Source organism: Cucurbita pepo, chromosome LG03 (assembly GCF_002806865.2).
Source record: "Cucurbita pepo subsp. pepo cultivar mu-cu-16 chromosome LG03, ASM280686v2, whole genome shotgun sequence".
In the NCBI taxonomy this organism is placed as follows: Eukaryota; Viridiplantae; Streptophyta; class Magnoliopsida; order Cucurbitales; family Cucurbitaceae; genus Cucurbita; species Cucurbita pepo.
Genome location: NC_036640.1, coordinates 12,787,599 through 12,812,979, shown reverse-complemented (window position 1 = coordinate 12,812,979; position 25,381 = coordinate 12,787,599). Strand labels below are relative to the sequence as shown.

General features: G+C 34.7%; 3 protein-coding genes, 1 long non-coding RNA gene and 2 other non-coding genes across 8 annotated transcripts; 5 read left to right on the top strand and 1 right to left on the bottom strand.

The window, feature by feature from the left end:
* The first annotated feature begins 156 nt into the window (after positions 1–156).
* On the top strand, positions 157–5,303 carry LOC111790666 (AT-hook motif nuclear-localized protein 7-like). Of its 3 annotated transcripts, XM_023671665.1 has the most exons (7): positions 157–460; positions 781–843; positions 924–1,362; positions 2,968–3,035; positions 4,104–4,235; positions 4,380–4,541; positions 4,618–5,303. In XM_023671665.1, exons 3-7 carry the CDS (start codon positions 999–1,001, stop codon positions 4,936–4,938), a joined length of 1,047 nt encoding a protein of 348 aa, XP_023527433.1. In that variant the 5' UTR covers positions 157–460; positions 781–843; positions 924–998; the 3' UTR covers positions 4,939–5,303. The 3 variants fall into 3 exon arrangements, with proteins under 3 accessions (XP_023527433.1, XP_023527431.1, XP_023527432.1); XM_023671663.1 differs by lacking the exon at positions 781–843; XM_023671664.1 differs by lacking the exon at positions 157–460 and having other exon boundaries at positions 467–843.
* Positions 5,304–6,289: 986 nt separating this feature from the next.
* Positions 6,290–9,188, top strand: LOC111790667 (proteasome subunit beta type-1). The gene is made up of 7 exons (XM_023671666.1): positions 6,290–6,447; positions 6,538–6,645; positions 7,165–7,246; positions 7,794–7,923; positions 8,005–8,147; positions 8,739–8,825; positions 8,903–9,188. Exons 1-7 carry the CDS (start codon positions 6,401–6,403, stop codon positions 8,975–8,977), a joined length of 672 nt encoding a protein of 223 aa, XP_023527434.1. The 5' UTR covers positions 6,290–6,400; the 3' UTR covers positions 8,978–9,188.
* A 730-nt stretch (positions 9,189–9,918) lies between these two features.
* On the top strand, positions 9,919–14,775 carry LOC111790668. Its single transcript, XR_002814528.1, has 9 exons — positions 9,919–10,001; positions 10,156–10,252; positions 10,568–10,624; positions 12,282–12,388; positions 12,761–12,867; positions 13,400–13,475; positions 13,635–13,700; positions 13,864–13,963; positions 14,154–14,775. It is a non-coding gene; the product is annotated as an uncharacterized LOC111790668 (long non-coding RNA).
* Positions 11,857–11,929, top strand: TRNAK-CUU. The gene has a single exon. It is a non-coding gene; the product is annotated as a tRNA-Lys (tRNA).
* TRNAK-CUU lies at positions 12,316–12,388 on the top strand. The gene has a single exon. It is a non-coding gene; the product is annotated as a tRNA-Lys (tRNA).
* A 1,334-nt stretch (positions 14,776–16,109) lies between the features above and the next one.
* Positions 16,110–23,392, bottom strand: LOC111791813 (transducin beta-like protein 2). Its single transcript, XM_023673296.1, has 10 exons — positions 23,109–23,392; positions 22,331–22,436; positions 21,289–21,349; positions 20,904–21,199; positions 20,321–20,460; positions 19,885–19,959; positions 19,404–19,494; positions 18,746–18,949; positions 17,698–17,742; positions 16,110–16,982 (listed from the first exon to the last, which is right to left on the bottom strand). Exons 1-10 carry the CDS (start codon positions 23,313–23,315, stop codon positions 16,903–16,905), a joined length of 1,305 nt encoding a protein of 434 aa, XP_023529064.1. The 5' UTR covers positions 23,316–23,392; the 3' UTR covers positions 16,110–16,902.
* Between the last annotated feature and the right edge of the window lie 1,989 nt (positions 23,393–25,381).

The following is a 25,381-nucleotide window of genomic DNA, read 5'->3' as shown; positions in this document are numbered from 1 at the left end:
CCCACCCCCTCTCTATCGGACGTGAAATTTTTCATTAACCAGATTGTAATTTTATCGGAATTAGCGTTTGTTATTAAAAAAAAAGAAAAATACAGAAAATCTTGATTTTATAAAAAATAATTATAATTTTTCTTTTTTTGCTATTTCGAAAATTTTATTTTGTTATTGACTTCGCTTTCCCTTTTGCTTTCTCAAGTGGTTTGTGCTTCAGACAGCTCTGGCCTGAAACCACTGGCCGGTCGTTACTTTCCGGCGGCTGTAATTTTCTCAGGAAACAAACAGATTTTTTTTCTTCTTTTTCTTTTCCTTTTTCCTTCCGAAATCTAGCGGTTGTTTCTTCTTCCCTGGTATCTCGGAAGAACGCCTTGCTTCCGAAAGCGAGGGAAAACTCCTGACAGAAAACGAGGTCGTTTTGTTTGTGGCAGTGCAGCACTGTGGAAGGAAGTTATTTCTGTCATAGGTCGCGATCTTTTTTGCTCCATCGTTGAAAATTCTCTTCATTCTTCCATTTATCTGTTCATTTTATTGCCTTTTGATTTCGCTATTTGCTCTAAAATGTCGAGTTTCAACTGTTGTTTTTTGTATGGTTTGTTTTGGAATTTCTGTTGTTTGTTTCCCTTTAGTATTGCGATTCAGTACAAGAGTTTAGATCGTTCAACAGCGGCGGAAACTTCCGGCCGGAATCGGCGGTGGCTTTATCTTTCATTGTTCTTAGCAACATCCTGCATGATCTTGGAGAGGAACTTCGATTTTTTTGACTTTTATTTTCTTGTGTTGCAGAAATTGATTATTTAATTTCTCCCTTGTTTATCGTAGAGCGAAGGGTTTTTTTCTTCTTCAAAAGTGAGGAAGAAAACTGTTGGTTTAATTTTGCGTATTATCATTAATTTCTTGGTATTGACTAATCTTCTTCTTCAAAGCAGGAATGAGCATCTAAATCCTTCGCCTAAAATAAGAACAGAAAAAAAAAAACCCCAAAAGATTCGAAGTTCAGAGCGATGGAGGAGAGAGAAGCCATAAATACAGGAGTAACAGTGATAGGAGCCGAAGCTCCGTCGGCTTACCACGTAGCTCCGAGAACCGAGAACCCGCCGCCGGCTAGCGGCGGCGGTGGCGGTTCGCCAACCGTCGCCGCCTCGCCGGTCAGTGTGGGGCTACCCGGAAGTGAAACCACAGGGAAAAAGAAGCGGGGGAGACCTAGAAAGTACGGTCCAGATGGATCGGTAACCATGGCATTGTCACCATTGCCGCTTTCTTCCTCAGCTCCGGGGGCCGGCGGCTTCTCCATCACGAAGCGGGGGAAGGGCCGGCTCGGCGGCTCTGAATTCAAGCACCACAAGAAAATGGGAATGGAATATATAGGTAATGGGCAACCGATGTTGTTTTTTTTATATATAATTTCAGATGGGATCCTTAGAACTGTAGAATTCCCACTAATTTTTGATAGTCTTTGTTGGATTTTCATCATAATTTGCAGTTTGTGTATAAAAATGGTGGCGGGTTCGAGATTTGGTTTCCTTGAAATGATCTCTGAATATCATGAAGAATATTATCAAAAAAGGTTCCCATTTGAATTTTGCCTTACAAAATTCACGTGGGGCCTTACATGTTGGGATATGTCCTCATTCAACAAATAAGATGTGTACGGCTGCCTTTATACTGAGATCTGACCTTTTAGGGGCTCTTAGAATATTCTTCTCACGTAGCCTTTTTGTTTGTCACTTCCTACAAATTCCTAACAAAATTGTAATGTTTTTTTTTTTTTTTTTTTTTTTTTTTTTTTTTTTTTTTTTTTNTTCTATTTGTTCTCTGTAGATGCCTGATCTTAAAATGGTTTTTTGACAGTTTAAAGTCTAGATCATAAGTTAATGCTGAGCGATCGAGCTTTTCTCGGAGTTATTTTTGGCATTACTTGGGATATAGCGTAGTTTCAAATCCTTGTTACATGAGCTGAAAGTTGTGTGGAAAAATAGAAACCCTTTCTGTTTCACGTTAACGGTTAGAACGATTCGACTCTGTTGAAAGTCACCAATTAGCTGGTTCAATCTGTCTTATCTGAACCTTTAAGTTTCCTTTTTAAAAGTGTAGGTTATGTTAGTGTAAGATATAGTTAAAGTAGGTCAAATCCAATTTAAAGTAGTTTAAACATCTTCCTTTCTTAGATGGTCATCAATATGAGAATCTTTTTGGTATTTATAGTAGGTTGAATCTCAAATCACGTTTAAATTACTAAAAAGTCCTTTAAGTTCTTCGAGATTCGTTTAAATTTTCGTCACGTGTGTAACCAACTATTTTTGATTTCTAGCATGTCTTCTACTTCTACTTCTTCTTTATATTGTTGTTAACTGTAGTGCTTACCAAACTAAGGTGTTGAATGTAGTAACTGTTGGAGATTTTGCTGCTACCATATGGCTTCTCGTCTAGGCTCGAAATCTCTTTCTTGTTATTGATACCTTGTTGAACATCTTTCAATAAACAGTTGTTTCGTGTTAAGCATTTCAATGAAGTACTTTTGGTTGAATTGGAGAGAATCTGATTGAAGAAACTAGTTTTAGTTCCCTTTCTGGAGTCGATTGCTTCAGATCTCGGCTACCATACCTTTAAGAAGATAATAGGACCGAGACAACTTGAGTTTTTGTCATGATCATTTCTACTGATTATACGTTTTCGTTATGGCTTCTCAGGATTAGGTATGTTTGATGTTCATGCCAATATTTTAAAAGTAGATGAGCTAAATAGGCATGTAATCTATTGTGTCGGTGAGTCGGGTCTTTGGTTTTCTTGCTTCCTTTTAGAAAGTTTCAGTTAGTTTTCGCATTCTTTTTGTGGAAAAAGGAGGATTGTTTTACTCTTGCTACAACAACATGAGACTGTGGAGCATACTTAGAGCCTTTTGATTTCTTTACCTTATTGGCTTTCAGCTGTTGGTATTCTGAAATTATACTTATTCTTGGTCAATTATTACAGGAGAATGGAATGCGTGTTCTGTCGGTACAAATTTCATGCCTCATATCATCACGGTCAATGCTGGCGAGGTATGTTCTTTTTTTTTTTTTTTTTTTTTTTTTTTTTTNGATGTTTGAAATTTACTAAAGGGATATAATATCCATGATGTTTAGAGAAAGACCTTCCCAATTTACAATGAGTGAGGTATAGCGGTAGGAAACGAAAATATTGGACCGTTTACACCAAGATATAGCTTGATAAACAACGTTATCGAAGAGTTTTGTACAAAAGAAAGCCATGATAAAGGTTTTTGCATAGTTGGGTTTTTGCATCCTTGAAAGGATGGTACGATAAAGTTGTGTCCAATAAATCCTTGACCTCCCTAGGAAATATGAGATACCATATGAAGATATTGAGAATTTTTGTCGAATTTTTTTTAGAATATGTGCATTGCATAAATAAGTGGCTTTGTGTTTCATTGTCTCTCGAAAATAGAGTCATGTACGGCATTCTTCTTGGAAGATTTTCACTTGTTTTATGGCTTTATGTGCTATTTCTCAAAAGGAAAAATTTCACCTTGCCCGCGAGGTTTGTCTCCCACACAAGCCATTAGGTTCAATGTCCTTTTACTTGAGAGTGATTGCTCCTGTTATAACCAAAACAAGATAGAGTTGAATGGTATTGAATGCCCTCATATAAATCTGGCTATCCATAGATCGATTTGAAAATAGCATGTTGATTTCCGCCATAATAATAAGCAGGCGAAGTAGGTAGAAGCTAGAGCCTCTAGCCCTTTCATTATGATTCACGAAAGAATTGAGAAAGCCAACAGAAAAATTCGATTATGACTTCGTAGAGCGGGTGCTGCACTTGAAAAAAAATATACAAAATGTGTGCAAAAAGAACGCCAAAAGAACCTGACAAAAGCAAGGGTAAGAGGGTGCCCAGAAGTAACTACGAAAAGGGGTTCTAGTCCAACAAAACAAAAATAGAACCAAGGAGTATTATCCGACAGCCGTAAGGAGGCATAAATTTCCTCTAAATCGAGACACCCGAAACAACAAAGTCATGAATTATTATTTTCCGCTCTGAACTCTCTGTCATACGAGATAATTGAATATTGTCGTTTTTTTTTTGGATGTTTGGCTGTTGAAAAGGATGTCACTATGAAGATCATATCATTTTCCCAACAAGGTCCTCGAGCGATCTGTATTCTTTCTGCGAATGGTGTAATTTCGAATGTCACTCTCCGGCAGCCCGATTCTTCAGGTGGTACTTTAACATATGAGGTACGTCAAGTCATTTAGTTTTCTACTCGGATTATTTCTACTGTGTAAATTTGAAATGGGAGATGTTCTTAACTTGTTGTGTATGTATAAATTGCCTTTGCATTGTTTTCGTCAAGATGATCAATAAGGATAATATATTTTCAGGGTCGTTTCGAGATACTTTCATTGTCTGGATCGTTCATGCCTACTGAAAATCAAGGATCGAGAAGCAGGTCAGGTGGGATGAGTGTCTCCTTGGCGAGCCCAGACGGTCGTGTTGTTGGGGGAGGGGTAGCTGGTTTGCTCATAGCTGCAGGCCCTGTACAGGTATCAAACCTCTTTTTATTGCCACAATTTGAAGCATTTCCATGGAATCCTGATTTTGAACTTTCCTCCAACTTAGGTTGTGGTAGGGAGTTTTCTACCAACTAGTAGCCAACAACAGGAGCCGAAAGTAAAGAAACAGAAGCCTGAATCAGTACCAGCTGCAGCCCCTGTTGCAGCCCCGACCACAACACCAGCCACCACCGTGCCGACTTCCAATGCCGATACAGACGACAGTTTAAACGGAAACGGTCAACCAAATCCCGGGTCCCTAAAACCGGCCAGTTTTTCTCCTTCGGCTTTCCAGAGAGACAATTGGGGTGCCAATGCTGCCGTGCGTTCTTCCTTGCAGGAGCCGAGAAATTCGCCCACCGACATCAATATATCGCTCCCTGGCTAATCTAATTAGTTGCTTACCCAAAAAAACATCAGATAATCCTCCTTGCTGACCACATTGATCTGATATGAACATGATCTAGGCTTTCTGATTGTTCTTACCAAATTACCATTTGAGATTTGACTATGATCACCGCCGCCGCCACCATCACCACCACCACCACCACCACCACAACAGTGAAAATTAGGGAAGGTTTTAATACCAACTTTCCATGGTTAGATTCACACATTTTTCTTAATCTTGATTAATTAGGACATGTCTGATTTAGTTTGGTTTTGTGCTGTACCTGTTATTAGGATGATGATGGCTGTAATGAATGAATGTCCTCTGTTTTCTTTTCATCTATTTTCGACAATTTTCTTCTTTTATGGATTTTTTTGTTTGGATTATGTTGTTTGGAAATGCCAGGCGTTTCTCTTTCTGTCTTACATATTTTCTTAAAGGGTTTTTTTTTCTTCTCTTTTTTTCATGTTTTTTCTTGTGATAAATGCTAATTATGTCACATGAAAAGTAGGGTTTTTTTCTTCTTTTCAACTGCCAATGGATTGCCTTCCATGTGATCGTCATTACCTTGAAAAAAAGAGAAGAATATATATATATATATATATTGAAAATATAAAACTGAATTATATTTGCTAGGGGTGAGCTTACGTTGTTATAGCACAGGTGAAGGAAATAGTGTCGAAGGGAAGGGGAGGAGCCTATATTAATCTCCAATAAAAGTCCTTTCATCATCCAACACCTCTCCTTAATCGAGCATATTAAGTTTAGGGCATGACTCTGATACCATGTCATATGAACACGACTCTCCGCAATGGGATGATATTGTCCAGTTTGAGCATAAGTTAGATTTTCCAAAAGGCCTCATACCAATGGGGTGAGCATTCCTTGATTAAAAATCCATGATCATTCCCTAAATTAGCGGATGTGGTACTTTCATCATCCAACAGAAACCTCCCCTTAACAAACGTGTTTTAAATACCATGAGGCTAGCAACGATACGTAATGCCGTGAGACTAGCAATGGATACGTAATGAATTAAATCCGACAATATTTGCTAGCAGTGGATTTGGACGGTTACAAATGGTATAAGAGTCAATCACCATAGTGAATGGTGTACCATCCAGTCCGTTAGGCCCAAAGGGGTGAATTATCTTTGGTTTTTGGATTTCTCAAAATTTCCTAACAAATAATAATATAATAAACAAAAAAGGCTTGGGCTTCATTTTGTGATATGAATTGATGGTTACCCAAATTTGTTGGAACAGCCCACCCATGCCTTTGGGTCGGGCCGACGAAACGCCGTCGTTTTTGTCCCCATTTCATTTTTCTTGAGCGAAAAGACACCGCGAGATCTAAAGAAAACAAGCGAGAAAGCCATCAACCAGAGAGCAAGTTTTGTGGGTTTGCTTTGCTAAGTTCCGCTTCTCTCAAGACGCCTTCGCTTTTATCTGACCTATTCGCCATGACGAAGCAGCAAGCCAACTGGTCCCCTTACGACAACAATGGCGGGTACTTTCTCTTTCTCCCTCATTCTCTATGCAGTGTTTTGATGCTTTTATTATCTGTTCCGGTGATGAATCAGTGACGAACTTTGTACAGATCCTGTGTTGCGATTGCCGGTGCCGATTACTGTGTAATCGCCGCTGATACTCGGTTGTCTACGGGTTACAACATCCTCACTCGCGATTACTCCAAAATTTGTAAGCTGTATGTCAATCTCTTATCGAATTTAACTTTCTTCTGGAATTTGAATTCTTAAGCTTAGTCGAGTTTCGGAATATTTTTTCGAAATCTCTGGTTTGATGTTTCTTGTACTCTCCACGGATATTTGAAATGGATTTTTTCCTCCCTTATAGTAATCTTCTTTCCTCCTCCAAATCATACTTAGCTTCAGGTTTCTTTTATGTTTTCATGGTTAGTACTGAATTCGTAATGTAATTCAGGTGGCTAATATAACTAATGGTTTGATGTTTTGTATTCTCTTGTTATGTTATGCGATTGTTACATGATTTCTTCAATCTGGTCAAGAAAGGTTTCCTCATATTTTGTTATTGTATTTCATCTAATATCAAATCTCATTCATGTTAATTCCATGAAACATCATGCATTTTCGATTCTATGGTTGTGACATTACTAGTATACTCCACTCTTGTAAAAGCTCACTTATCCACATATGTTTACGTGTAACTGATGCACTTGTTCATGTTATGATTCTTGATGTTGCAGGGCTGACAAAGCTGTGATGGCCTCTTCTGGCTTTCAAGCTGATGTAAAAGCCTTACAAAAGGTTCTGGCGGCTAGACATTTGGTGAGACTTTCATTTTAATGAAGTTGATCTCTGTAATGCATATTAGCCAAATGCTATGCTTTAAAGCTTTCATTCACAAGGTTTTGAGTTTTTGATGCACCTGATTGTTCTTATTTTATGCGAGTTTGATAGTGTGTGGGTTACGATTTCAACCTGAATATTGATCTATTCAGTGATACGACTCCTTTTTGTTTTCGATGTCACAATGATGTTTCGATCTTACAATGGTTTTAGGAGCGAAGAGACTAGCAAGTTTTGCAATTTGCTTCTATTTTAATACGTGTTCCCTTTTCATGTTGGAGTTTTGATCCTAGTCTTTCACGCATAATCTAATTTTGTTCATAATGGAACCCCATTTTTCTTTTGAATTGAACTTTGTGGTGTAAATTTAGTACTTTGACTCTCAATTGCACGATTTTTGGGAGAAGCTGATGGACAAAGCGTTTTGTCAATTTCATTTTTAAAATTTATTATGTATTTTATAGACATAAGGTTTCGGGTTGGAGGATTATTTTGATGTCTCATATGCTACTTGCTCTACTTACAGACCTACCAACATCAACACAACAAGCAAATGAGCTGCCCTGCGATGGCTCAACTGCTCTCGAATACATTGTACTTCAAACGATTCTTTCCTTATTATGCTTTTAATGTGTTGGGCGGACTTGATAATGAAGGTACGTGACTTCCCTGCTTGTCGTTCCAGTTTTATGCTTCCCTTTCCCATTAACTATATAGTTATTCTCTTCTTGAAATAGGAAAGGGTTGTGTGTTCACCTATGATGCTGTTGGTTCTTATGAGAGAGTTGGATACAGTGCTCAGGGTTCTGGTTCGACCCTCATCACGCCCTTTTTAGATAACCAACTGAAATCTCCCAGCCCTCTATTATTGCCTGCACAGGTATGATCTCTTACCCTTCCTTGGGAGGAATGTTAATGGAAACGAGAAAAACAGAAATCGGTATCAATGGTTTTTCTTCCTCCTGGAAACTAAACGCTGACTGCTTGGCGAAAATATACCGAACCCAATAGATATCCAAACTGAACCAAATAGTTAGTATCATTATTATTTTAGTTTTATCCTTTCGATACGAACAAGAATAACGATAGAACCATTGGAGTAAGAAAACTGGAAATGCTCTATTAGGCATTATAGAAGGGAAAAGGTAACAAACTCGGACATTCGGAGAGCTCGATCTCTCTGAAAATACACTAGTCCTGTAATCTGTAAATATGAAGCATAGCCGAAAGGAGCCGATTCATCCCGAAACAGATAACACCAGATAGTTCCCTCTGCCCTCTTAACTTGTCTATTCTTCTCATGTTAGTCCGCCTCGTGCCCCCCTGCGTGTATGATGTTTACTTTGCCTATCTGGTAGTTCAAAATTCATACCAATCGCTCGAACTTGGCTGGGTTGAGTTGTTTTTTCTATTTTGGCATGCACTCCTATTTGGTATCTCTCTATCTCAATCAACAAATTATGATGAACAGGATTCTGCAACCCCTCTTTCAGAAGCTGAAGCAATTGACCTGGTGAAAACTGTTTTTGCATCTGCTACTGAGAGGGATATCTACACCGTAATTTTCTTCCACCATTTATATCCTTATTATGGGTATCTATGTAGGTTCCAATTCTGAAAATTTGTTTTTTTCAGGGTGACAAGCTCGAAATCGTCATTCTTAATGCTGATGGCATTCGTCGCGAATACCTGGACCTCCGAAAAGATTAGCATGGTGCTTGGCTCGGTTGAATGTTGCTGCAACAACCGTATGAACTGCCCATCGGCAGTACCCGTATCCGTCCCGGTGATTATTGTATTGTGATATTTACAGATGGTTAAGTTTTAGCTTTACATTGTAATATGACCTCTGTTGAACATGGGATTGTAAAATCTGCAGGGCTGTTGGCTGATGTTGATCGATCTCCCCTTTTCTAGAAGAGAACTTGAATTTAAATTTAAAATGCATAGAAAGTCAACTATTAATAGAAATTCAACCAGACCAATGGTTTTTTAAATTTTAGGTATTACATAGATAATAAGCTTAAACTTCATTAATTAAAAGTGTAATTTGTTCTAATTTTTTATATGACAAAAATATAAATTAATGTATTTTGTGCCGGCTTTTTTATATTTTAATTAAGTTATGTATTTGTAGATTTTAAATACGGTGCAAAACTTGCTTTTAATTTTATCTTTATTATTTTGTAAAAATTATGACATAAATTCATTAAGTTGAATAAAATAAAGTTATTAATATATTCCATATTACTTGAATTTTTCTATCTCACCATATATATATATATATATATATATATATATATATATATATATATATATATATATATATATATATATATATATATATATATTTNATTTTTTTTTTTTTTCAATTTCATATCATATTTTATATTTTATTAGACGTATAATATAATTTTTTAAAACCATTTTTACAGTTAAAAAAAATTCTACCTAATTTATATAATCCGATGAAATGGAAGGCTTGGAGGGAAAATATTGGACACGTTCATTTTTTTAAAAAAAAAAAGAAAAAGAAAATTAATTTTTTTTTCCTTTCACGATCATCTACTCCTTTTTTTTTTTTCTTTCCCTCTTGTATTTATTCCGACTATAAATACAACGCATGCCAAATGCAGCGCACTAGTCTTTAATTACTAACCGCTTTAGTTCAAGCAGCGTCTCCTGCTGTTTCTTCTTCTCGTTGATGATCATGGACTTCGAAGCTCAGGCTCAGGTATCTTCTTTCTCTCTCTCTCGAGCGCGCGCGGTTTCTTGAAATCGTTTGATCTGAAGATGTAATAATTGTAGAGACGGATTCACTTTCTTTACTCGAAATCTTTAGGCAATGTAGTATAATGCTGATTATACTTCTGTTTTTGTCATTAGAGAAAAGTTCGGACGATTCTTCAACGTATTAGCTGCTTGTTTATTCTTTCTGGCGGAGCTCCTGCTCGTGGCGTGTACGCTTTGCGTTGAATCTTAAAGGTCTTTCTTCTTCTCTGAGTTTACTGGAAAATTCATCTTCGATTTGAAGTGCAGAAGAATTTGAGTTTGATTTGTTGTAAAATACACGTTATCTTGTTTAGATCGATTTTTAGCGGATATGGAGATTGTGTTTGTAGTATAGAAGATTTGAGTTTGAAGTATAGAAGATTAGGAGTTTGATCCGTGTTAAACGCATAGTGACATTACTTAAATTGATTCTGAGCTGAAATGAAGGTTGTGATAGTAAATCAAACAAATGAAAGTTGTGGAACTTGATACTTTTGTTTACTGAAATGTTTTGCAACTGTTGCTTAGGGCTTTCTTACGAGTACAGAGCAGTAAACCTTGGGAGAGGAGAACAATTAACTCCAGGTAAACCTTGAGATTGACGTGTTTATGCGAATCGACAGAACCAAAAACTGCCTAACGAATTTTTTGCTTCTGAACTTCTGAATTGGCCAATGGCTTAGCAAATGCCTGTTCAGAAGATTTTGGATCCTCACGGATCTGAATATACTAGTCATCCTTCTTTTCTCCTGCTTCGTTTTGAACCTCTGTTTCTCTTACTCTCCTAAATTATGCTTGTAACACCGTCACACTTTTCTTCTTGTTATTGTTAAGTATCTGGAGGAGAAACATCCGCAGTAGGCGCTGCTGCCTTCTGATCTTCATCTAAAATCTCTTAATCTTCGTGTAAGATCAGTAATGGCTAGCTACGAATTGAGACGTTTAAAAGAAAGCTCTCTAGATCTATGAAAAATGTCCTCGCATTTAACTACTTGTTCCTAGGTGCTCCTACTGGCCTACAGTTCATTTTTAACGTGTGCTCTGAACTGCGGATTATCAAGTCCACCAACTGAATTTTAAAATCTTGAGGAACATTTTATTTTGCATCATATATATGTTATGAGATCCTACTTTCTATGTTTTGAGTCCATACGAGAATGATTAGCTTCAGTGTATAACCTGTTAATGCAAGAACGCTGTGAACTCTAGTGAAAATTGAGCAATAAAATCTGTGGTTTCTCATTCTCAGAGAAGGAAACCAAAAATTATAGCTCTGTCCAATGAGAATTCACATATAATTTGGTCTGGTTATCTGTATATCATTATGCTGTTACTCTTATAAAAAAACTATATGTTAATAGGGAAATCATGTTGCAGGAGGCAAGTAACGTCTGCTCAAGCATACCACCTATTATTACGTTTTTCTTCTTGTCTTTTTGTCATGTAGCCCCATTTATTTTTTACTTTTTGTCGTAATTATATATTACACTCGGTGTTGGCTTTTTCATTGACACGTAATAATTATTTAGAAACATAATGTAATTTGTGCCTAGTGTTTATTTTTCTTTTTTGGAAGTGAGGTTGAGAACTTAAGGCTCACACGAAACATATGAATTTTTGCCCTTCGTAGTGAATACTTTAAAACCATTTTGACAAAAATATTACATAGTTTGTTGATAGATTATTTGTCAATGATCATTCACTTATAATTTAGATTATTTTTGTACCATTATGTTGATAGACTCATAAAAAATGATATGTTGATCGAGAAATCATGTTGTAGGTGGCAAGTATTGTTAGCTCAAGCAAACAACAAAGCCCGTCTAGCTCAGTTGGTAGAGCGCAAGGCTCTTAACCTTGTGGTCGTGGGTTTGAGCCCCATGGTGGGGGGTGCATTTTTCTTCTTGTCTTTTTGTCATGTAGCTCCATTTATTTTTTACTTTTTGTCGTAATTATATATTACATTCGGTGTTGGCTTTTTCATTGACAAGTAACGTAATTTGTGCTGGTATTTTTTTTTTCTTTTTTGGAAGTGAGGTTGAGAACTTAAGGCTCACATGAAACATATGAATTTTTGCCCTTTGTAGTGATTACTTTAAGACCATTTTGACAAAAATATTACATGGTTGATAGATTATTTGTCAATGAGAATTCACTTATAATTTAGTCGGATTATTTTTATACCATTATGTTGATAGACTCTCATAAAAAATTATATGTTGATCGAGAAATCATATTGTAGGTGCCAAGTATCGTTAGCTCAAGCAAACAACAAGGCCCGTCTAGCTCAGTTGGTAGAGTGCAAGGCTCTTAACCTTGTGGTCGTGGGTTCGAGCTCCACGGTGGGCGGTACATTTTTCTTCTTGTCTTTTTTGTCATGTAGCCCCATTTATCTTTTACTTTTTGTCGTATTTATGTATTACATTCGGCATTGGCTTTTTCATTCATACGTAATAATTGTTTAGAAACATAACATAATTTGTGCCTAGTATTTTTTTCTCTTTTTTGGAAGTGAGGTTGAGAACTTAAGGCTCACACGAAACATATTTATATTTGCCCTTCGTAGTGAATACTTTAAAACCATTTTGACAAGAGCATACATGATTAGTAAATAGATTATCGGCCAATGAGAATTCACTTATAATTTAGTCGGATTATTTGTGTACCATTATGCAAGGCTCATATAGAAAATGATATATTGATCGGGAAATCATGTTGCAGGTGGCAAGTATCGTCAGCTTACACATACAGCAAGGGCCGTTTAGCTCAGTTAGTAGAGTGCAAGGCTCTTAACCTTGTGGTCGTGGGTTTGAGCCCACATTGGGCGGGTATACTTTTCTTCTTTGTCTTTTTGTCATGTTATCCCACTGTTGGTGTACATTCTATTTATTACTTTTTGTTTACCCTTAGTAGTGAATACTTCAAAACCATCTTAACAAAAATATTACATGTGATACAATATCTACCAACAAGACTTTACTTATAATTTAGTTGGGTTAGATATTACATGGTTAGGTGATACAATATCTACCAACAAGAATTTACTTATAATTTAGTCCGGTTAAATATTACATGGTTAGGTGATACAATATCTATCCACAAGAATTTACTTATAATTTAGTCGGGTTATTTGTGTATCATTTTATTGATAGGCTCATATAAAAAATGATATGTTGATCAGGAAATCATGTTGTATGTGCCAAGTATCGTCACGTCAGCTCAAGCATACAATTTGTTGTTAATCAGTCATTAATTATTGTGATGGAATTGCTGTTAGATTGTATTTGTATTAGCTATGTTGCCTAATTGCCTATATTTCTAAAGTGAATCTAGTTCATGTTTATATACATTTTTTATCAGAAAACTATGGAGGAAAAATTTGGTCCACAATAGCAACTACCATGAGCTCAGTCCAATCTACAAAAAGGTTTCAATGGTACGTTTGTGAAGTATTTTGGTGTTCATTGTAGTAATTATGCGTGAAAAACACACCGTTTAAGAAATATCGTGTAGAATAAAACCACTTATGCACTGACCCATTGTGTGAGGTGGCAAGTATAATGGTCCTCAATTTTGCATCTGTTGTGTATCACAGATCGTGAGAAACTGCTGAAGGATTTTTCTGGGCAATATGCTTTTGGAGATAAGTACATATGACATGGTATTATTTCTCACCTCCCAATTATTATCTCACTTTATTATCACAATGCATCACATTGATTAGAAAAAACTGTAACTCGACGTTGGGTTAAATTTTTTATAGCACTTCTCTGCAAAGATAATCCATCACTCGTGTAACAAATTTCTGCTGTTGGATAATGCAGTTCCAAGTTTCCTACTTTAGGAAGGATTTATGGATCTTACAAGAAGTTACGAGAATTCCTAGCCTCGTCACCAGATAAGCAACCCAACGCCCTTCTTTAGGTCGTTCGTCTCCTCATTGTACTATTAGACATTTCACATTTACTTGAACTTGGTATTATTTTACTTGCAAACATGGAGATGCTCAACTCATTCGTCATGGAGACTTAATTCATTGACGCTTCCCTGAAAATTTTCATACGGGATATTTTCTCCTGTCTATTTCTTTAACCATTTAATTTTCTACTTTTAGGTGTCTACAAGGCGGAGGCGCAAAAACATGTGATATCATTAACAGCTTCAAGTCGGTAGGGTATAAGGCTCTTCACCTTGAGATAGTGCGTTCGAACCCCATGGTGGGCAAAGGTAATTTTTTTCCTCTGTTTTTATGTTTTTCACAAAAAGGTATTCTCAAAGCTTGGTAGGTTGATTACTAATCTCGATTATGTTTTTTTTCCCAAAAATGCAATTAGATTAGAAACAAATCTAGAAATAGATAAATTGGTTAAGATATGTATTTTTGAATAAAATGTCAAATAGCAAAACTACCCGTTTAGGTCTGTTGATATTGCACAAGGCTCTCAACCTTGTGTATTCTATTCAGTTTTGACAATTTTTAGTACAAATAATAGTTATTTAGAAAAAGAAAGTAATTAGCCACGCCAAAAAATTATCAGAATAAAAAGAAATCTATTCCAAGAAGAGGTTGATATTTTTTTCTTCTTTGATTTAGGTTAAAGCTTCGAACACGTAATATTTAAAACCATTAGAATTAGTGTAGGCAGATTTGTTCTCAGGTATTTGAAGAGAGTAGGCGATTGGATTCATAAATTCTGAACATCCAATACAAAAATTCTAGAAAGTTACAGAGTGAATGATATATTCTTTAAACAACCACATTTTTTAGAAGTTTTGCGTGTGCCTCTTTTGTTTTGGCACTTGATTTCTGTGTCATTAGATATAGCTTTATTATTTGTATATATATTGTGTTTTTGTAGCCAAGCAACTTCATTTTTTAGCAAATTTCTCCATTAATATAGTTGAGTGTCGATTAATATAGTTGAGTGACGAAACAGTGACGAAAACATTATATGAACTGTTAATCAAAGTATTGGAGTAAAATTAATTTTTAGGTTTGACCTTGTTGCTTACCAACAAGGCCTGTCTAGCTCAGTTGGTAGAGCGCAAGGCTCTTAACCTTGTGGTCGTGGGTTCTCGAACCCCACGGTGGGTGTTATTATTTTTTCCTTTTGTCATGTCATGTGTTAGCTTTTTTTATTGATACAATACTTGTCTAGAAATAATTTACACGAAGAGGTTAGTGTTCTTTTTTTTTTCTTCTTCTTTTTAGAAATTAGGTTGAAAACATATGACTTAGGACCTGAAACATATAAATTTTTGCCCTTTAAGTAGTGAATACTTTAAAACCATTTACCATTTTGTCAAAAATATTACATGACTAGATTATCTGATAGGTTGAATTGAATTGAGCTTAGTTTGCTTAGGCTATTTGGGTTATATCAACTTAGCTCTTCATAGATTGGACCCATTTTTCACAGATGCTTTAAATACGATAGTTAAACACTACTCCTAATTCAATGTTTAGGTGATTGGCCCAAGCCAACTCAAATAAATTTAATTTAAATACAACATATTTAGATTAAATTGATCCTCAATATTATCTTACTAGATTTTTTAATAAATGAATTAGGTCAAAAAATAATCCGATGTAAAACCATATTTATTTGTTTAAAGGAAAAGATAGTCCTACTAACTGAACTTTACCATATTTTAATTTGTAAGCGTAGGGATCATATTAATTTTGTTTTTACAAAATGTCAAGATTAGATTATAGACATCATTGTACTATTTAGGATGTGAACTTTCTACATCTCATCCAGTAATTATTCTAAAATTTAAATTCTCCAATTTTTTAAAAATTATTTTTATGCTTGTTTTAAACACTTGTTTTTCTTTCTATTTTTAAAAATTCACTTGTTGAAAACATTCATCAATTTCTTCCAAGATTTAGTCACCATTTTTTTTAAAAGAAGAAAAAATGAGTTCACGCACTTTTGAAAATTTTTAAATAGAAAATTGACGATGTATTCAGCATCACTTGTTTTCATAAATGAAAGAAAGAACAAAAGTAAAATGACAATTTTGAAAGTAGATTACAAAAGAAAAAGGTTATCAAACAAACAAATTATGAAGGTAATAAAAAAATCTAACACAAAGGGTCTAATGTTCTAAATTGTACATGACATCACAGAAATTAACGTGAATAACGAAACTAAATATAATACATCGAAGAAATCATTAATGGATCTAATAACTAATATTTAACCAAACACAAACACAAACATTTCATTGATGAATTAGACCAAATGTACCTCAACTAGGTTCTAAAATAATTAAATTAGGTCCACAAATTTGCTCCAACTTAACCTGATTAATGCACACTTAAATAGCACGACCAAAGTTCATAGGCATCATTAATTTTTACACAGACAACAAAGTAATGTTGGTATGAGACGTGGCAAAATTCATAAACCCTAAACCCTAAATCACTTAGTTCCAGCATAAAACACAGAATAAAAAACAAACAAAAAAACAAAAGACAACCAAATCTTTTTAAAGTTGTTCAAATCAACCGTACCTTAACGCAAACGTCCGTAAACAAACAAATATCTCTTTTAACTAGTAATAATTTGAAATCTAAAACCCCTATTAATTTCCTCACTTTTTATGCATCCAAAAAGTTTTAGTTTCAAAAAGCTTCTCACGTTTGAAAGCGATAATGTTACCAAAACGCTCTATTGTTAAGACAAAGAGATCCAGTAATCTTACCTGTTAGATTCGGCGGCAGGTGTTGAAATTGTTGACTTCCGGTATGGAATTTAGACAAAACCCTTTTTCAACAAAACCACTCGACATACCAAATCAGGAGGCTCGTAGCCGAAGTTAGTTTTTTATCTTAGCCAACAAATCCATTTCGTGCTTCAACTCAGCGAGGGTGCAGCCCATAGTTTTACTTTCTTGTCCACGCTCGCAGTAGCCAAAACCAATACATTTTTATCTCCTGTTCCAAAAGAAGCGATTAGATATTTTATTATATTGTTACGTCATTTTTTTATACAGATCAACCACTTCCCCTATAAAGTAAAATAGAAAGGCAAGGTTGAGTAATACATTTTTGGTGTGTGCCAAAAATGAATATATATTTTAAGTTGAATAAAATCCCAATTTTTTTTTCCACTCATGAAAACCACTTGACTAGAAAAAAAAAAAAATGAAAGACTACTGGGGCATACAAAAACGTGAAAATCCACAAAAATGAGCTAGACTACAAGGAGTTGGAGTTGATTGAAACAGACCAACAAGAATAGTTACAAAAGCGCCTAGAATCGAAACAATGTTTTTTAGCTTTTTAAATTACAGATATGGTCAAAATCAGAATCGTTTCTTTTTTACTTTGTATTTTATTCTCCACTCATTACTTTAATTCCTATCATTTCAATTCAAGTCATGCTCACGTAATTTTTCTGTACAAACTTTTAACTAAATGACATAATACAATAATGTAGTTTTAAAAGAATCATCAAATTTTTATATATAATTTAATAAAAATAAAATCATCAGATATCAAATTTTACTTTTTGGTTGTCGTTAATTTATATATATATATATATATTTTAATTCTCTCGTTTTTATATTTGTCAAATTAATTTCTCTAATATTTCCCTATCTTAGAAAGCGAAATGAGATAATTAAGAAGAAATGGGACGAGGTTTTACCTGATGGAATAGGCTTAGGTGCCCACGATATCCATGTGATGTCACCTGCATTAGGAATTGAGAGTCAGTACTCGGTCAGCTGGAAGTTCAAATTTCCGAAGAAATGAACTACGCTAGGGTAAATAAAACTGACCTAATTCACAAGTTTTTAACTTAAATTCGACAATGCACTAAAGCCCGTGTACTATAGGCAGTTAAAAGATACACAATATTATCAATACAATGTTCTTAACTATATATCGAATTGCGCAAATCAAATAAGATAATCTCGTTAGGTTAGGGAAATTGTTAATGTACCCTATGGAGACACGGCAAATGTCATCCTGAGATACAAAAAAACGAAAATATAGAAACTAGAAAAAACTTATCCATGTATACAAAAACAACCCAACGAGGTGACCGAAAATGTTCGAACTAGCAAACACGTGGACTCGGATACAACCACTTGATTGATAAATAATGGGTCAGTATCCTAACAAGGGAAGTTAAGAGATCCAGGTTCTTTTAGGTTGTCCTATTAACAAGAAGATGAAACCCAACGTAGTGTAATCACAATTCTCACTACAAAAAGTAGTCCTCTGATTCAGAATGTGTAACAGATTTTTTTAGGGGTAGTGTTTTAAATAAAATACTTTTTCATCTCCTAGTTTTAACGAAGAAAAGATGTGATATCCCACATTGGTTGGGAAGGAGAACGAAACACCCTTTATATGGGTGTGGAAACCTTTCCCTAACAAACACATTTTAAAGCCTTGAGAGGAAGCCCGTAAGGGAAAGCCAAAGAGAACAATATCTGCTAGCGGTGGGTTTGGGCCATTACAAAAAATGTATATACAAGTATTGTTAAACACTTCCCAATCCGTCTATGAACACCGTAAAATTTTTTAAAAGTATTTTTTGTTAGTCGTATTGAGAAAAGGTTTACTCTATAGATGATGCTAAGAAAATTTTTAACAGAAGTAATCTTGCTCTCAAGGGAGTAATTAATATTAATATAACCTATAAGCGGGGAAGAAAAGAAACGGTAATAATTTAAACTTATACATACCATCATGAGCTCTCTCAGCAGTGTCCAACACCTTTCCAGTCTCAACACATAGCCACTGCAGTGTGGAACCATGCGTTGTTGCTAGTATCTTCCCATCAGGGGATATATTGAGACGATCATAATGCAATGTAGCACCATTTGAATCATGTAATGGAATTGGAAACACCTTGAGAGTTTTTGGATCCTCATCGAGATGATATCGCACTTGAAAAACGAAAATTATGCAAAGGGAAAGATGCCAATTAGAAGTCGTGAAACAGAAAAAAAATCAGCAATCAATCAAATGAAGTTTTAATCTGATTGGTAAAATAATATATAGTGTTACAGCATCACAGTTATAAATTAAACATTTACTTAATGGCTAGTTGCTAAATTTAAGCATTAATTTCTATTTTTACATGTTAGATGAGTGCTTTTATTTATTTATTTTACAATTACATGAAGTTTTCAGGAAAGGGAAAGATGCCAATTAGAAGTGATAAAAACTAATTAGATGAAGGATATATCTAGCAAACACAGTGCAATTTTAATAGAGACTAATTTTGTATTCACCAGGGGAAACCAATATTCATGTACTCTACTAATATTATCTTAGCTCCATCAGATGAAATGAGGCAAGGTATTTACACATGAAAATTATAGATACCACTCTACATACCATTAATATTCCAAATTCTCATTGAACCATCCTTTGATGCAGTGATGATCTGCTCTGAGTTTGGGGTAAAACATAACCAAGTCACTGCACTCTGGACATTAGAAAGAACATATTAATTGAGAGGAAAGTTAAAATCGTCAAGAAGAAATTTTAAAGATGAGGAATCCTACAAAACGATTTTAGCATTTACCGAAAATCGAACGCAAACTCAAAAGTCAAAACATAGTAAGCACAACAGAAGCAGAATATTGTTGGCCCTCCATAAGAAGAAGATTTCATATGTATATTTTCATGTATCAAAGCTGCAAGTACCATAGTTGAAAAACCTTTTTTAACAAAATTAGGGTGGCTGGAATTATAGAAGAGTGATAAAACAAGAGTGGAAGCAGAACGATGAAAAAGGATACAGTCGTGCACGTTTTTGATAAGATCTAACCAACTAAATCACATCATGAATTTCACAAAATATCTAAACAACAACCTTGTGTCCTTTCAGCTGCATAACCCTCAAAACCTCCTTAACTGAACCATCTTTTGAGTAAACAACCTCCCATACCTGCCAAGATCAATATATTGACAAAAAAACATCAAAGAGTGGTCTTATTGATTGAATATATATGTACAATCAGGTATTTATAAAACAAGACCAATATTCTGATAGTAGTAACTTCTTTTCCCAGTAAAATTGAAATGACTTCAATACGTTATAATATACCATGAGCTAGAATGACTCTAAAACCAATTGCAGTTCATATTCACTTGTCTATCCTTTTTAAGGAGGTCATAACATATGATACTGGACTAGTACACAAACAATGTCTCACTGCAAAGAAATGAATCTCGAGGCTGATCTTTGATAATGTTTGCTTTCAAAGAAAATTCTCAGTATTAAATATGCAAATGCCAGAACTAGTCACCTTCACATCTGCAGTAAAAGCAGCTGCCGCAATAAAACGCCCATTTGGTGACAAAGTAGCCATGGTATTTTTCAATTGATTAGTGTCAACATCACCCAGCAGCTTTCCCGTTTTTGCATGCCAGAGTCTGATATCAGTCCCTGAAATGTATTTTTCTTATATAAGTACTTCTAAGTTCTACTCGAGGCATAACTATGATAAAGAATGCAGTAAATTGTTGAGCAGATTCGTTCGCACATACAAGAAATCAATAAGATAGTTTTCACAACGAAGTTAAACATTTTGAATCATTTGATCATGATTCAGCACATCGGCAGAATAATATTTTTAGAGATTCTATTAGTACTCATGAATACTATTGAAAATTAGAAAATTGGCCCTTATGTTGTTCCATAATTGATTGTATGACAAAAAAAAAAAAAAAAAAAAAAAAAAAAAAAAAAAAAAAAAAAAAAAAAAAAAANAGTAGATTTTAAATCTTCAAAAACAAATGGTTAAACAAACCATAGGGGTCTAATAAAAGAAAGTACAACATTGTTAACATGCCTTGCGCTTGATTGTTGTATGGTAGACATTATCATACCTTCTGAACAAGAAGCCACAATTGTACTCCCATCAGCACTACCATAACTAGCAGTTGCACCTACTAAGGTCAGAACAGATTTTTTATCGTGCACCTTGTGATTTTCCCACTTGATTTCAGGAAGAGGGAGCTTAGTTTGCTGTTTAGTTTCATCTGAAGCTTTGGGTTTCTCTTCTCCATACATGTACAAAGAAGAACCAGACAGACCTTGAGAGGATACAATGATAGAGGTTGCATTGTCACCAAATGCGACAGCAGTTGGATGACCTCCAGCAGGCAAATTAATTCGCAAAAACCTGCAGAAATATTAATGATGTATAAATAATAGATGAAAAACCAAAATACTCTTGATTAGCACTCAGATTTGAGAGATAGATTTACATACTTGAAGCTTTTACTTGATGCATCATCCAGCTTAAATACCCTGATCACTCCATCACCACAGGCTGTTATAGGATGATATAAGACAATATCAATGAATAAAAAATGATAAAAAAATATATTTAACATATTATTCTGAAATGCATTTATACTAAACATTGATCAAACAGTGTATTAAGTATGATAAAACTGTTAAATACAGAAATATTTTCATCTTAATGAATAGAGAATAAATACTTTCTACTTCCAGAAACTAAAAACGCCAATTGATATAAATTTGGATGCCACCATTTAGAAATCAATTCCCACACCAATTATTGCCAAGTTGAGAAATAACAAGAGGAAACAGAATACAGTATAGCTAAAACTTTGTCTAGAAAACAAAACCAATGTACCACAAACTAAGACAGAAGTTGCTTGTCATAGCTGAAAACATATTGGAAAAATAAGTCTCTAATTGGAGTATTAGGATGTAATAGCATAGGAAATTTTGTTAATAACAAGTGAGAAATGTGCTTTAAGAACAAGTGAGAAATGAAAATTTGCTATGAAATGGAGAAATGAGCATCAAATCAAAACAGAATGAAGTCTGACTTAAACTGTTAAGACTCTATATGTGAACGAACCCACAAAAATCCACTAAGATTCAAACACAGACCATTAGAACAGAAAAATACTTGGAACATGTTACGTACTAGAAAAAGAGAGCAGTAATAATTGAAATCACTAACTGATAAATATAGAAAACACATATCTTATCAAATGAAACACGTTGAATCCAGTAAATGGACTAGACAAGGATACACATGCAACCTTGAAATATTTAGTCTAATTAAAGGCTTGCATGGAAAATGATTCTACTGAGGGAATTTCAATTGAAAATTCTTCATCCGTGAGCATAAATAAAATGCAGACAGAGGCAAGATCCACATTCTGACATTCTTAGTCAAATAGCATTCCCTTTACATCTCACGGCATACTAACAATGACAGCAAACGGTAATATTGTGTGAAAAACTGTTCGATATAGCAAGATAACCATGTTACCAGTCGCCAAACTACTTCCGTCTGAGGAGAAGCATAATCCAGTCACATAATCTCCATGACCTTTCAACGTATTCAAGTCCAACGGGTGATGTTTCTTGTTTTGATCCTATAAAAGAGGAAAAACCGAGTGTAAGAGAAATATCAAGGCTGTTCGATTCATCATGCAAAGAATATACGGAGTTGCAAATTTTCAATCCAAATACAACTAACTTCCTCAACAGATGATAATAGAATAAAAAAGAGAGCATGCCGACTGTCATGCACCTTCTGAATCTAAAAAGAGCAAATGTAAAAAGGAAACAGACGACGTTCATTGAACTCAATGCAGCACAAAGCTCGAGTAGTTCTTATGAAGCTATCGATGAATGTTTTACTGAAATGTTAGCAGAATATCGCGATGAACCAGTAACAAGCAAGAGGAATAACATTTTCAGCGAGTTTACGATGAAAAATCAGCAAATAATCATGATATGATTCTGATACATTTCTTTAAACAAAGCAGATACGATTCAAAAAGATTTAGATATCGATCATTTTAAACAATTAGCATGCATCCAGCGCAAGATTAACCACGGCGTATAATGAGATCACATTCGCGATAAGGACGATGATCGATGAAGAATGCAATCACTCCGGCTTAGTCTTAGCTTCGAAACTTAGCATAATATAAAGTAGCTAGACCTAGTAATCTAAGCGAAAATTGTGCACCGAACAATACAGTACAAAATTGCGAGAATTCAGTTCTCGTTGTCTGCAGTTTCTCATGATCCAAACGTACCTTATCAGAGGAGTGAGAGTGAGGTTTGAAGTGAGACTTCTTAGTCTGAGACGGCTTTTGGTGCTTCTTTGGATCCGATGGAAGCTCTGGATGGGAAATGGTTTGGACTTCCGATCTTCGCTTGCAAAAGTAGCTTCTGAAGAAGACAGCGGCGATTATGGCACCGAGAATCACTGAAGCAATCGGAATTAGCAGCGCAGAATCCATTGGCAGATGCAGTGCGGCAACTAAGACGAAGAGGAAGACGAAGAAGAAGAAATTCACGGAGGACTATGGAAAAAGGGCGGTAAGAGTAAAGGCGGTCATATAAATAGAGGAAGGAAAATAGGAAATTGGTAAATTATTAGTCATAGGAAAATAAAATTAGACAAATTATTAATAAAAAATAAATAATAATAATTAAAAAAACTATTTTTTAGTTCGTTTTTGGTAAGTCCAAAGTAAAGCCACCATAGCTTATGCTCAAAGTGGACAATATCATACTATTGTGGAGAGTCGTGTTGATCTAACATAGTATCAGATTCATGCTATAAACTTAGTCATGTCAATAGATTGGTAAATTCTCAAATGTCGAACAAAGAACTCCAAAAGAAAATGAAGGAGTCGAGCCTCCTCCTCGAAGGCATAGTAAAAAATGACAAAGACTCCAAAAGAAAAAGGAGTCAAGCCTCGATTAAGAGGAGGCGTATTTTGTTCGAGGGGGGAGGTGTTGGATGATGAAAGTCCCACATCGGCTAATTTAGTTCGACCTATAGAAAATATCATGAAAGAGACGATCAAAATGGTAATCGATTCCATTTACGATCCTGAGTTTCCAGACACGTCGCACTTTCACTCAAGGCGAGCCCGCCACTCGACCCTAAGACGGATCAAAGAAGAGTGGGGAGCCTCTTGCTGATTTTTGAAATTCGACATCAGGAAGTGTTTCCACACCATTGACCGACGTCAACTCATCTCAATCTTGAAGGAAGAGATCGACAATCTCAAGTTCTTTTACTCCATTCATAAAGTATTTTCCGTCAAACGACTCATAGGAAGTGAGAAGAGCCCTTAGTACTTCGTCCCACACAGTGTACTACTATCAGCCCTACCAAGCAATATATATAAACAGATGACAAGACGAGACCCATTTTCTATCCCGATCTCACGAGTTAAACGAACATCTTTAGGTCATCCTCTATTTTCTATCCCGACCTCATGGGTTAAACAGATATCTTTAGTTCACTGTACTATCAAAACTTAAATTGACGGGATTGATTTTAATTATATAAAAAACTTCAACCGCAAAACATGGATGCAGCTAACAATTGTTTCTTCTTTTTTGGTAAGAACAAAGAAACTCCACATTAATATAATATCATCTACTCAAAGTTCGATATCACTCTCTCTTACAGATATTTCTACGAGAAAAAAAAAGACAATTTCAGAAATAAAATAATAAATTATTTTAGAGAAAAGGCATTAAAACAAGTCGAATCTTTGTTCTCTAAGGTCCATAAATTTTGTAACAACTAATACTTCCAACGCTTAAGCAATATAAAATAAGTGATCCATTGAATATGTACAGCCAATAATTATATATATTATATAATTATTCATCATTTCTCTCAAAATAACGTGTATTGCACGAAATATTAACTTTTTTTCTTCTTATTCATATTAAAAATAAATGGCTTATAATTTAAGCATTAATGGGAACCCAAGTAAAATTTGATGGTTAAGTATATATTTTTTTAAGTGGTAGGTTCAAAGTCTCAATTTTAGTATAATTATATTATAAATTAAATATATAAAATAATATTTATTTATAAAAAATCGTTTTTTTTTTTATCTTTAAACGAGTGGATCTTAGATTAGTCCATTTTTAATCTTAAATTTTAATTTGATCCAATTACACTCAGTCCAAAAATATTATAAATTTTACTTTTTTTTTCTTTTTTATTATTTTATAAAATTACAAAACAAATTAAAGTATACTAAAATCCACGAAATGTGAGAAGTAGATGAATAATCATCCACTTTCGGAAGAAATTGAAGAATTTCTCGAAAATCCTACAAAATCTCTTCGTTCTTAATTCTCTAACCGATGGTCAAAATTCTATATGGGTTCGAATTTTATTGAGAGGTTGACTAGAGATCAGAAATTGTTGAAACGAGAGGTTGAGTTTAAAAAATATTAAAAATAATGAAAATTATAATTAATGGTGAAATTCCATGAGGAGAATTAGGGAATAAAAAATTATTGACGTAATTTTATATTGGTTTTGGGAAGA